Here is a 13,938-nt window from a genome sequence, read left to right as displayed (position 1 = left end):
TAAGTAAAATTGGGCAGCTCACAGAAGGTTTCAAATAGCTTCAAGAGTGTGTGTGAACCTGATAAAATTAATAAAGATGCTATACCACCTAATCCAATTGATGTCTCATTAAAAGAAAATAGACAAAAAGATTTGGGTCCACTTAGGTGAGTACATTAAAACCTAGAACTTGTAACAAAAGGATCAAAAGACACGTGAAAAATGTTGCTGGAACTCCTAAACCTCTAACTAATCACTCTATGATGTAACGGAGACATCATGCTGACAGACATATTTAAGAAGCATCATATATGCTGGGTTAAACTGAAGTTCTCTTAAGCCCTGTATGTTGACAGCAGCCAGTAGAGGTGATTGCATATTTTCACAGATAGATCTTAAGTACCTAAACATTTGGGCTCTGCAACTCTTGTGCAGGCAAAAATCCTTGGACAAGAGTAGCCTGAGTTTTCTTTGAAGCTGCCACAACTCCTAAAGGAGGAAGTGTCAGCTGGGATTAGTGTGCACTTAGCTAACCTCAACATTCAGGCAACTCCTTCCTCTGCCAATTTACCCACTCCCATCAGACTTCAATCAGAATGCTTTATATTGTTTGCATGACATTTATATGTTGTTTCACAGCTAACAGCACCCTTTTGACAAACAGGCAAACAGTTCACACTTGTGTACTTAAACTTTATTTCTTCATAATTACAGGCTATTGTTAGAATTTTTAACCAAAAGGGAAGTCTATAAATAGAGGCTAATCCCACCTGAACAAGGTTTTCCTTTTAAAAAACAACAGTTAAAACTTCATAAAGTAATGCCATTTAGCTCACAGCAGTGGTTTGTTGGTAGTCTGAGTAAAAGTACTATAGTCAGAGTCAGTAACATGAAATGTAACATCAAATGACTCAAAACTTTGAATTCCATAAAGGAAAGCAGGAATATATATATAATATATACATATAATATTGTGTTGGTCCACTGAGTATACATTTTTTAACAAAAGATAAGAAACTATGTAATCCAGTTAAGCATATGATTTGCAAGATTAATGTACACTCATTACAAAGATGTATAGATAAGTTATAACTATTTAATACTTGCAAAAATTTAAGTTATTTTTCTGAGCAGGTGTTTAAATGCTCATTTCCCAGTGCAAAAAGAAAAAAAAAATCCCAGTCACGTTACCCATTTTTCCTGAAAAATTGAAAATTACCCTCAAATTCAAGCAACAGCAGCATTGACAGGTAATGGGAAGAGCTTAAATATATTGAAGCATGGTCAAGTTCTCCCCCTTCGCCCAGTGTTGTGTGTTGAAATGCTTCAACTTCCTCAACAGAAATACTACAGGCTGAAAGTGCAAGGAAAAAAACCATAAACTTCTTGATGTTTATGCTGCTGTCATTCATTTTTCTTGGGGCAAAAGATTATTTTTTGGGGAATTACTTTAACGAAACTGATTCTTTCAATAGACTTCTTTCAAAATGAGCAATAAGTTATTTTCTTTAAGTTATTTTCATTAACATTCTATCAATCCTACTCTTGACTCAGTGACCATTCAGAAATCATTCAGTTTAAGGTGCAACTATCAGTTGGCATTCAATAAATTACATATACAGAAAACAACTGTGGTAAAAATAAAATAAAAATCAGACTACCTGTTTTATTTCCTATTCTCAATCCTATTTCAAATTGAACTTCATAATTTGCCAGTTCAGCTGCATATTTCACAGGCAAAAGTGGCTCAAATAGCAGTGGGGTCTCCCAATCTGACAGTCATCTTGGCCAACAGCAAACACACATGAATCAACAACTCAACTGCTTTATAAAACAAAATAACAAGTCTGTCTTAAAACCTATGACCATGCAAGAAAAGCATTAAAGGTTTCAGAAAGACATACTCTTTCTGACTTACACTCCATGAAGATTGTTATTTCAAATCCAAACATAGAATCCTCAATGAAGTGAAAATCTATATGCATACATACAAAATAAAGCACTTCACAATTCTGGCATTAGGAAAATCTCTTTAGAAGGATAAAATGTTTTGAATGACTAACTGCTTAATGGGAGACAGTCAGCCACGACAGAATAATTGCTGTGATCACTTTATGCTCAATTACCAACTGCTGACAGATTGCAGCCAAACTACAACCTCACTATCTTAATTTTAAACTGATTCAGTTACAGCTGGGAAAAGTACTTTGTTCTCCTGAAAACTTGAGAGAAATCGAATGCTAAACTTAATAGTTATTCAAACAATAACCAAAAGGATTGAATTTAGCAGAAACATTCACATCACTTTCAGAAATTTAAAACCTTTCATGGTTTCCTGTATATATGTACTTTCTGATTAACATTTAAATAGATTAGGTATTCAGGAAAAGGGACAAAACAGTTGACGCAAGACAGCATCTTATTCTAAACTTCATGCTTCTGATATTTCAGATTTACTGAGTGCAATAGCCAGTTCCAAGTCTTCTTGCTCTTGCTGTTTTAGTCTTGCCAGTCTTTCTTTCTCTTCTCTCTCACTTTCCCTCTTAGCCCATTCAATCATGTCTTCCTCAGTAGAATACTGCATTTTCAAAAGACAAAATGAACCAGATTAATACTACAATGATAACTACAACTGTGCAAGTCCTTGCTTTAAGTCACAATTAGTTTTTTAAAAAAATATATGTAATTCTAGTCTTCAAATATTACTTGCTTTTTAATTTTAATACACTTAAGATTAGCTTAGTCTAAGGTTTAACTATGAAGAACTGCATCAAAGCTATCTAATTGATGTTGTTTTAAGCAGTGTTTCAAAGTTCAGTATTAAGCTTCAAAAAAATTTATGAGCAGAAAGTGCCATAATTCAAATTGTATTTTGGACAAAAGTCTATACAAGAAAAACTTTGAATAAATAAGGAGAACATTTTGCAGAATACACCCCAGTCCACAATGGGGGACATCCAGATTTACCCTACTTGCATTCAAGATGATTTTCCCCAGGTGACAATGACTGCAACTATTAGGTGTAGAATGACTGTTTAATTGTGCAGATGAGAAATACTTCTGCCAAGAAGCAGCAAAATAATAAGGTAACCATACAGTTAGAAGCCCAGTAGTAATACAAAGAAAGGTCAGTGTGATGCAAGAGATAAAAAAAAAGAACATATTCTTTCCATGTATATTGATGTGAACAGAATGTGAACTAAATTTCTGTGGTACAATGATCATAAATCAGAGACAGTTAAGGGTATTATCTTAAACAAAATACGAAAGGTTATGCTAAAGTTTGTTCCTAGTCAGCATGCAGAAAAACAAAGAGGTAGGTGAAGCCCATGTCTTCATGAATGTCCCAATGTTAAGTCTGAAACGATTATCATAATATACTACAGCTAGTTTCTGCTTTGGGCTGCCTCTGTGGGAAATAAATACAGAAAAGCTCAATTTTTCTCCATAATTCACTTAGTATTTTCAGTAATTGTACCTGGTAAAGAATACTTTCTTCCCCTCATAAAGATAATGGAGATTTTTTCACTCTCCTCCACATTTCACATTCTCTCCTCCAAAGTGGCTTCTCAGTCCCTCTAACTAATAACTGTGATCACTAAAAGCATTTCAGAAATTATCATGCTACAAGACACATCAACCAGTGCAAGTCAATTTTAAGAGCCTGTCAAAACTCAGTTTACTTCAATCAAGCACATAGTTTATTAGGTCTGAAAATAAAAAAAGCAGTATGATCAAGATACTGTAAATGCAAACTGCATTTGACAGGTATCAAGCTTGCAGGTGAGACGATGCCTTTCAAAACTCCTATGTGCAAAAGCTCAAAAGGAAAAAACCCAAAACCATATAAGCATGCACAAACCTTTAGATTTGCTTCTACTGCTTGGACACCACGACTTCTATGAAATGGATTCTGGTTATAAAGAGACACTTACTACTTTTTATTTCACTGTACATGACTGGAATTTACCAGCCATTCCAAACTCACCAAATAGCTGACATTAACATACACTGTGATGAGGCTGTTTATCAATATTTCTGGACATTGAAATTATGACCAAACAGTTCAGTGACAGCTAAATTAAAATCACATCTTTTAATTGGATAGCTAACAGTGTGCCTGTTATATAATTTAAATCTGCTACATGCCCTGATAAAATGGATAGTCCCCAGAACAGAAAGATTTTAAAAGTCCTATTTTCTAATAGCTAGGAGGCTTCCATGAAAAGAAAAAAAATCATAAACCCAATGCAATTTAAACAGTAACTACAACATTTTGCAGTATTTTATGTTAGGACAGCCTCAGCTGTGAATTAAATGTAAATACTGTTACAACTGGAAGTGATATCCCTTTTGTACAGGGGATATGTTTTAATGTTTTAAATCAGACTGAAGACTTCAGCATGAACAATTCAAAGCTGTCATTATACTGAAACAAATGTAAAAAGGGTTTACTCACAGTACTGAAGTTTGCAAAATTGTTGGGGTCAGCCTCTTTACTGATGCTGGTGGGAGCAAATGGATCACTGAATAGATCTGCTTCTTGTTCTTTGGGAATGTCTGGGGTAGGGAAAGGCTGAAATGGATCGCTCGGTTTAAAGGAATCTGAAGAGTCTATTTGATTGATAGGTCTTTTCCCTTAGATTAAAATGAATTGAAAATGAATTTAAGATAGCAGGTAATAACATGCTAAAAATAGTAAAAAAATAAGAACAAATTCAAAAGCTACTTGGAATGCAGCCACTTGCAGTAAACTAGTGGAGTTGCAGTGACTTCAGAGGAGGGATTGCCAATTTAAAAAAATGAAGGTACAGTTCATAGTTTCTTAAAGGGTAATCAGGTAAAAATCATGTTAATGATTCAAGAACACAGTTATAGAACCATAGAATAGTCAGGGTTGGAAAGAACTTTAAGATGGACCATGGGCAGGGATGCCTCACAGCAGACCACGCTGCCCAAGGCTCTCTCCAGCCCACCCCCGAATACTGCCAGGGATGGAGCATTTGAAACTTCTTTGGGCAACCCATTCCAGTGCCTCACCACCCTAACAGGAAAGAACTTCTTCCTTCTGTCTAACCTGAACTTCCCCTGTTTCAGTATGAACCCATTATCCCTTGTCCTATCGCTACAGTCCCTGATGAAGAGTCCCTCTCTGGCATTCCTGTAGGCCCCCTTCAGATACTGGAAGGCTATAAAGTATCCACACAGCCTTCTCTTCTCCAGGCTGAACAGCCCCAACTTTTGTACTAATTAGCTATTTTGAGAACAGTATTTCTAACAGAGCCCCTACTCTATCAACACATTAGTTTTGTCTTCTGCTTCTCAACTGTCCATGATCATTCTAACAAGGCTCTTTTATTATTTGCATGGAACAAGCTAGCACATTTTTTTCAGAGATCAGGCAAAACACCATGTCCTCCCACTATGCTAACACCAGGAATTTCTGGAGTTTTTAAACTAACAAAATGAAGGAGTATGATAACAAGCAATCGCAGGTTTAACTCTTTTGTTAATCCTTGCCTTGGCAGCTGCAGACATAACAGAATCAGACACAAGCCCCCACTTGTTCTTTTTTTTTTTTTTTTAGCTTAATTCTAGTCAGCTTTCAACACCTTTGATGACAGTAACCCAAACACTTTCTAGAACAGGTGAGCTGAATTCCATCCCACCATTCTCTCCATATGTTATTGCTTCCAGAAGAGATTTCATTGCAGCTTCTTGAATTCAACTAGTGGGTTCTGCAAGTGGCTCAACATTTACAATGGTTGCATTTTAATACTTGCTTCTGTTGTCATTTTAGCTTAAAACTGCAGAATTGAACCAAAGTGCTTATTATTCTGTAAATCTAAAAACTCTTTCACAGGCCAAAAAAGATTCTAATTTGTCAAGGAATTAGAAAATGCCCTCTTGGAAATATATGATTTAGGCAATTCCAAGGTAAACTTGCCGTGACAGCTCTCCCCCATTGATGATGATCTACTGGCAAACAACGAGTGCCTATTTCTTGACTAACGTGGGAGAAGCACCTTCAAATGACATCCAGAAAATTGTATTTCTGCATGGGAAGGATTAGTAATTTTAAGACTTCCCACTTCCCATTATATTCCCATGTAATGCCACGCTTATGCAAGGCATAAGCATGAAATATACAATCTCCAGTCTGCCCCAAAAATCATGTAATGGGGGTGCTTATCAGTATCTAGAAAAGCAGTGGGTTTCAGAGGCAAGCAAACAACCCTTCTGCATGCTTGCCAGTAGTGTGAAGAATTAAAAGGAAGATTTTGGGGCATTTATTTGAAAAAGCATTCCCTTGTTTTGGATCAGATCAAGGGAGTCATTAAAACCAAACACACTTAAGTATCCCCATTTATTATTTCTCTTAAGAAAATGATCTATTGGGAATGGTTATGAAGATAAGCACAGCACCATTTTTTAATATGTGAAAAACCAGGCTACTTTTTCCTAGTCACCTATTGATAAGGATGCTGCTGTTTCACCAGCCAGAAGCCTGCATTCTAAAAGCAGATCTGTGCACATCATAGCCACTCCCATACAGTGAAGTCACTAATCCTTTTTTGTTTTAGATAAGGACCACCATTAAGAGGAAACACTATCAAGCATTAAAATTATCACTGTTCCTATCAGCTGTTTTAATGCTATTTGCAATGAAACTGATTACTTGCAAGGCGCAAGCATGTACCAAATCTCACATCAACATTAAACAGCTGAGTTTAAATTTTAGTATTAATACACCTGCATTTATTGTGTTCCCCTTCTTTTGAGGAAAATGATGAATACATGTTTAAGTTTTGTTCTACAGTTTTCCAAAACACCTTCAGATTAATCCGCAAAGTGTAATAGTGAAAAAGAGATGCAGTGGAGTTTTTAAAGAAAGTGAAACAAAGGACAGAAACTTCAGAAATATTAGTGATATATTTTCCAATCTGTGCAAAAAAATTGAGAATGAGAAGTCTGTTGTAACATGGGCTTGTTTAACCACAAGAAGGTGGTGTTATCTTTGATAATCATGGCCTTATCTGGAAAGCGGGGACACCTTCCGGTAGACCAAGTTGCTCCAAGCCCTGTCCAACCTGGCCTTGAACACTGCCAGGGATGGGGCAGCCACAGCTTCTCTGGGCAACCTGTTCCAGTGCCTCACCACCTTCACAGTAAAAAACCTCTTTATGCCTTATCTGAATCTCCCCTCTTTTCAGGTTAAAGCCATTCCCCCTTTGTCCTATCCCTATATACACTTGTAAAACTGTCCTTGCCATGGAGAATACCAGAGGACTCAGCTATCACTGAAGAGGAAATAGCATAGGAAACTTGCATGTATTACCATTACACTGGCTAGGCTGACTGCCACAGGCCTCTGGGAAAGCCACCTGGAAGAAGTTAATCTAAAAACCTGAGGCAGTCATTTAACCCAGTTTAATTCATTTTGCATTAAACCCAGAGATTTGTAATGGAAGAAAACACACCGAATTCTCACTTTATGCACAATTTAATGCAAGTTTCATGATGTATCACATCAGTAAACATTTAATTTGCAGTCATACTATGTTCTTGCAGATCCTTGTAATAACCCAATTTTTTCCTGCTTTCTAAATCCTTTCTTTCACTTATCCCAAACACCATGCAACATTTAACTCCAAGGAAAACACCAAATATCACAAACAGACTTGTTTCACATCCTGCTTATTAAGTCTCAATTCAGACACTTCACTATTCCCTCATACTGTCCCACTCCAGTATTGAAGCAGCTAATTGCTAACAACATCTCAGCATTGGCTCTTACCAGGGGGTGGTGGACAGGGCCTTGTGGGAGTTCCGGTTTTAGGGGGCAGTGCAGGAGGAACATCCTCACTTTTAGCTGGTGGTTCATCAAATAAGTTTTTAGTTATGGTCACACTGTTGACAGAACCTGATGTGGAAGAGCTAAAGGGATCCTCGTTGTTGGCCTTTAACAGAGAAAACAGCAACACACATTTTCAGTGCAATTCCTCTGTACTTTCCCCTTCTTGTCAATAGTGCAGAATTTATTTAGAACTGAAAGCTTGGACTAAGGAAGAAAGAAAATATTTTTGTTTGGTTTTACACATATCATCCACACACTCTGGGATATTGCAAAAATCAAGAAAAAACAGGAATGTTTTGTGTGTACAGCAATATAAAGTTGAGTGCAGTCAAACATGCAAAAGTAGTATTTGTGCTGTTAAACTCAGTGAATTAATAAATTATGCCACTGCAAACATAGTGAAAATACTTATAAACTCACAAAGATTACATTGCTTTCTTTGCAGTGGAGAATTTACTATAAAGGCCTCTTTTTCAAGTAAGTCAACCATTATAAATTTTTAGTGGTGGCAAAACTGTAATGAAACTGTTAACAGAGAGGTTAAACAGTGTCTTGTCACTGCGGAGTATGAGTAGCAGTAGCTTCGTATTACCTTTGACAGCGTGCTAAAGTCAGCAAAGCCACTTCCAAAGGAGTCATTTCCAAACAGAGAGGCAAAGGGGTCTGTAGCTAAATACACACAAATCAAGAAGACAGAACGAGATTAAAAGTTAACCATCAAAGAGGCTGGAAAAAAGTCCCTCAACAAACACGTAACCATTGCATATTTTGCAGCATAGACTAATTCAAGTGAAATATTTGGAGGTGAGCACTTTAAGTAACTTTTACAAAAGCTTGTAAACTTCAATTAACAATTAAGAATAATAATTCTTCCGAACAGGGAATAATCAAAAAAAATTCTGCTATTCTGGTTTCCTACATTAAAAAAAGTGGAATTTACCACTGAAAGTATCAAATAACCATTCTACTGGATGTTCTGCTGAGCTACATGTCTACAGAGGTATTTGTGTGTGCATACACCCATAAATACGCCAACAGAGACACACACACACACACACATATATATATATATGTATATATGTAAATATGAAAAGCCCACTGTGGAATAAAGTATCTAAATCTCATATAATCTCAATCTAATTCAACAGTACCCTTTCATTCTTTTGTGCCTGAACAACATCCAAAACCTCCTATTCTACTCTAAAATAAGAATTGCACTGTCTTTACCAATACTCACTTCTGCATCTCTAGAAAACGGCATATTTTCCCTAAAATTACACAGGCTTACAATATGAAATCACACACGGATCCATGTTTTGGATTACCACTTGTCAGTGCAATTTGGGAAAACAGGAGATTAGGGTCTTCCCTAACACACCTTTAGCCCTCAGATGTGAAAAGGTCATAGCAAAACAAAAGGAACAAGCTTTAGCAGTAAAAATTCTTGATGAAGAAGTTACTCTATCCCACAGCTTTCTACTCCAAGAGGAGGTATCTTGTATGTTATTTACAAAGTAACATAGAATGTCTACCAAAAACACCCTAATGGGAAGCAGTACAAACCATTCAAATAGTCCAAACACTTAGGGTCTTTAACCAGTTTTAGGTAAGGCAGAGGAACATTCTTGTGGATATACACTACAGATAATGAGTTTTGGTTTCTAAAAATACCTTCCTTTAAACTTGCACCTTCATAGAATCATAGAATAGTTAGGGCTGGAAAGGACCTTAAGATCATCTAGTTCCAACCACCCTCCCATGGGCAGGGACACCTCACACTAAACCATCTCACCCAAGGCTTCGTCCAACCTGGCCTTGAACACTGCCAGGGATGGAGCATTCACAACCTCCCTGGGCAACCCATTCCAGTGCCTCACCACCCTAACAGGAAAGAATTTCCTCCTTATATCCAATCTAAACTTCCCCTGTTTAACTTTTAACCCGTTACCCCTTATCCTGTCCCTACCTTATTTCATACTTTATAGAAAAATCCAGAAAATCCAGGAAATGTCTAAAATGCTCCATCACAAATTCAGTTAAAAGACTAGAAATAAAAGTAATAATAATAAAAAAGGCAAATAAAACTCAGAGCAGTTTGATGTGTATGATCTATTTTTACCTGGATCATTCGATGTAGTAACAGTTGTTCCACCAGGAGCAAAAGGGTCATTCTTCTTTGATATCTCTGTCTAAAATAAAAAAGCCCTTGAGGGAAATTTGTTTTCAGCTTGAAAGATTCCTCGTTGTAAGAGCAGGACCACGATTTGTTGTAGTTTAGAGGTTTTAAGATAAAATATTTTGGAAATAGCTTTTACGAGCATCAGTAAACAAGTCTGTTAACAGAAACTCCTCCTCAAAACAGTGATTAATACTCTCAAAGGACAGAAAAAAAGGTACAATATGTGCAACATACTTGGTCACCACTAACACAGAATTTAAGAGTATCTACTACTTATTTTAGTCTTGGATTTCTGCAACCAGAGCCATCTTCATGAAGATGTATCCACAAGATAACAACACTGTAGGCTTAAATTTTAAACTCTGACCGACTTTTACAGTAAGAATACCACAAAGCCGTGGTAAAGCTCTTATTATCAGACTGCAACATGGCCAAGAATTGGTTATATTAGAATACCAAGACTGCAAAAAGGATAGCTATGCATTGAAGATTGTAGAGTTGGAGGACTGAAGGTTGAAGTTGTAGGCTGTGGTGTGCAATATGACCGTGAGAGCGGCACCACCACTGTTAGGGGCAGTGATGTCTCACTCTCTTGACTGTTTTGTATTTGCCTCAGACACACTCTACAGCCACTAATCCACACTTATCTTTAATTCTTCTATATGTATACGCATATTTTATACACACAAAAAATTGGAAGTGAGGCATGAACAGAAACAGCACTGAGGAGGAAAGAAGATGGCAAAAGGATGGAGACAAACTTACAACATGAGAAGAGTTTCAGCTTCTTAGATTGCTTTCCTATCAGCCCTAAATATTACCTCATCTTCATCAAGTTCTATCCAACATCAGAGAATGTTTCATACCCAACTCTACCTTTTAATAGGCTCAAGACTAATCAATAACTGCTCAGTTATAATGTGAACTGCTAAAAGTTACATTGAAGAACTCCTGAAAGAGGTAAAGGGATTCATTCAGTAAGAATCTCCACATTATGAGAGGGCTTCAATAACTCTTACTGAAAAGAATAAACCAAACCCAAGCAACATACAACTATAGAACAATTTGGCTCTTCAGAGGGGAAACTGCATACCACCTTTCAAACAAGATACAGAACATCCTTATTGATCCTATAAGCTTTGGAGGCAAAAGTGTCTCAACATAACTTGGTGAGATTAACCTTTCAATGTTTGTAAGTTCCACCAGCTACCAACAGAGCTTAGTTTGTTATTCTTAAATGTCTGCTCCTGTGGAGCAACGAAGCTCCATACTGAAACATCTTAAAAATGGGGCGTTTTTTGGTTTTTACCTCTATTTTATCCGTGGCTATTTCTAGGAAATAGGAAACAAAAAAGGACAGAATGGAGCCATGGGGTAAGGTGTAACCATTTATCTATATGATTTCCAAATATCAGCTTTTCAAGGCATGTCTAAATGTACGAAAAAGGTTATTTTGTCCAGATTATAGAGAGAAGGAAATTAAATGTGTGCTGCCAAACTTACTGTGATATTACTGTTGTCTGCAGTGCTAAATGGATCAGTGCCAGCAGTTGCAAATGGATCAGTGGAGGACTGTTTGAAAAAACAGTCACTTGCAAAAGGATCTGAGCCTTTGAAGGGATCACCACCAAAGGGATCTAAAAATAAACATCTCATTAGCATTTCTGCCAGCTTTACCTAGCTTGATATCTTAAAAACTAAACATTATATTGCTTTTTTGCATACTGCAATGCGGCCATACTGCATTTAAGACCAAGTATGAAATTCACCTGCAAATCATTTGTATTCTGTGATTCAGGATTAGACAAGCCAACATTTTCTGCGCATCATAGAAACTCTGGATGGTACCAGTGCTGTGGTTCTAGAACCATCTATCTGAGCATACGGTTTCTTTAACCAGACCCCCTAAAATGAAGCATTTTACAAAATCTAATATTTCCCGTAACTGTCCTCCACTCTCCACCAGACAGGATTGATGTTTCTTATTTGGCACTTGGTGCTTAACACTATTTTCCCATGGGCTTCCTACTGGCCATTTTACTTTTTTGTTAGCAGTAACTTTATTGGGACCAAGCAAAAAATGCAATGGCATTGCCTCTACAGCCAGTCTAAATAGAGACTTCCCACCTTTTTCAGTACTTAGGTCTGAAGAATATTGGTGAATGAAGAGCCTTTTGAAAGAGCACAATCCCACTTGTTTAAATACAAAGCAGGCAACAAGTTTGGGGGCTTCTGTTCACCACCTTCACATGCTTAAATCCCAACTAAAGATACTTCCAACAAGAGAGAAGTTCACTGGCAATGGGCTTCTCTGAAAAGCTTTAACACAAGTGGCCACCTGCTACCACCATATATTTATCTATCCTATGGTGACTTTTTGGGTCATTTCCACCTTTTGTGTGCTGAAAGTGGTAATGCTTTTCCTCACATGCTCTTCTAGTAGGAACCATTTAGAAAAACAAACACACGAGAGGGTACAAAGTTACTTACCAATTTTCCCAAAAGGGTCATCTTTGAAAGGATCACCTGTTAAAAAAACAAAGTTGCATGTACTCAGATGCAGTCTTCTGGATACAAACTCACTTCCACATTTAGAATTTAAACAGCTCTCACTCAGAGGAATAGTTGCACTATTTTCAGTGGAACCACAAGAACTAGCATTAGATGAAGCTAATTAGACATAGCTCATTACCATCATGAAACACATAAAAGCAGCCATCTCAAAGATGCATTTTTGTTGGCTATTGTCCATAAACACCCACATTATGCGGTATCTACCACCACAGTAATCCAGGCTAGCCACAGATAGGAGTTTAGTCTCAGTTCTTTTTAATTCTCACAGGCACCATGATGGTAGCTCCTAAGCACTCATTTCTGTACTAGATGCATGGTCCCAATTGTATTAGTTCTAATCCCTCATCTACATCTGAAAGAAATAGATACACTGTCTCCTAGCTGTAGGCATCTACCCCTGAACATACAGAGCACACAAAGCCCAAAAGGTTGGCTGTTAACACGTCTTTCTCCTCTGAAAGAAAGGCTTTGTCATGTGCTCTAAGTAGAACCACTTCAATATGAACAAAAATCAAGCAATATCCACACAGAAACCAGTCAAGCTGTTTTCAATTAGTTTCATTTATTAATTAAAAGTATTAAATCTGCATTGACATTCTTTCAGAAGCCAAGCAACGAGAAACAAATTTAGCTTATTTTCCTTTTGAAGCAATACCAGCTACATTGATCAGACCACACTAATTCTGAAAGCATGTAAAATCTTATTAATGTGGCTGAAAACACCCACTTCAGCAGTTAATCCGAATTAACTCCCCTTCCCCAAGTGGCTCCATACAGATGGATCATTTCTTCCAAAATAAAAGAAACATAAAAGCAGAGCAGCAGCATTCGAAGTGGCAAAGTTCTTAAAATAAAGCATAGCACTTCCACAAGACGAACAGATGGTGCAGTTCCACATTACCTTTCTGTGAGTGCCAAACTCACCATAAGTAGGGCACAGCCATTCATTCTCGACCACCCACACCCTCCCCACACCACAGTTCCCTGAACCCTCAGCTGACCTGTTTGTGGATCTGTGCTGCAAATTAGATTACTGACACTGCATGTATCACAACTATGCCCACACCTTTAAGACCAAAATGCAACCAAAGGGTGGGTGGGGTGTAAAAGAAGTACTCAGGAAGAGCAATGAGGGAAATGTGCAATTGTCACAGCTACTTAGAAGGTCCAGCTGAAGGAAGGAGAAACACCCTGGACCTCTCATCTCTCTAATTTCTATTTTCCTAATGCTATTGGCTCCACACTCCTGTCACTCAAAGATGTTCGCATTTGTTGTATATAGAGCATTTCCAAGGTTAAGAGTAGTCTGAGATGTGTTCATACAAGAACTGTTTCTGCAAATCAGTAC

General features: G+C 37.3%; 1 protein-coding gene across 9 annotated transcripts in view; it reads right to left on the bottom strand.

The window, feature by feature from the left end:
• Positions 1-651: 651 nt before the first annotated feature.
• EPS15 (epidermal growth factor receptor pathway substrate 15) overlaps positions 652-13,938 on the bottom strand; it is a 75,906-nt gene continuing 62,619 nt past the window's right edge. For 7 of the 9 annotated variants that reach the window (XM_065673356.1, XM_065673355.1, XM_065673357.1 and 4 more), the window contains 7 exons: positions 12,507-12,542; positions 11,520-11,653; positions 9,957-10,026; positions 8,430-8,506; positions 7,778-7,940; positions 4,439-4,617; positions 652-2,557 (listed from right to left, as the gene is read on the bottom strand). In XM_065673356.1, coding sequence (XP_065529428.1) covers positions 2,411-2,557; positions 4,439-4,617; positions 7,778-7,940; positions 8,430-8,506; positions 9,957-10,026; positions 11,520-11,653; positions 12,507-12,542 — 806 coding nt within the window. In that variant the 3' untranslated portion in view covers positions 652-2,410. The remainder of the gene's footprint in view (positions 2,558-4,438; positions 4,618-7,777; positions 7,941-8,429; positions 8,507-9,956; positions 10,027-11,519; positions 11,654-12,506; positions 12,543-13,938) is intronic. The other 2 variants (XM_065673361.1, XM_065673362.1) reach the window with 2 other exon arrangements.

Source organism: Lathamus discolor, chromosome 3 (genome assembly GCF_037157495.1).
Source record: "Lathamus discolor isolate bLatDis1 chromosome 3, bLatDis1.hap1, whole genome shotgun sequence".
NCBI lineage: Eukaryota > Metazoa > Chordata > Aves > Psittaciformes > Psittacidae > Lathamus > Lathamus discolor.
The sequence above is the reverse complement of the archived record's forward strand: the minus strand, read 5'-3'. Positions and strand labels throughout refer to the sequence as shown.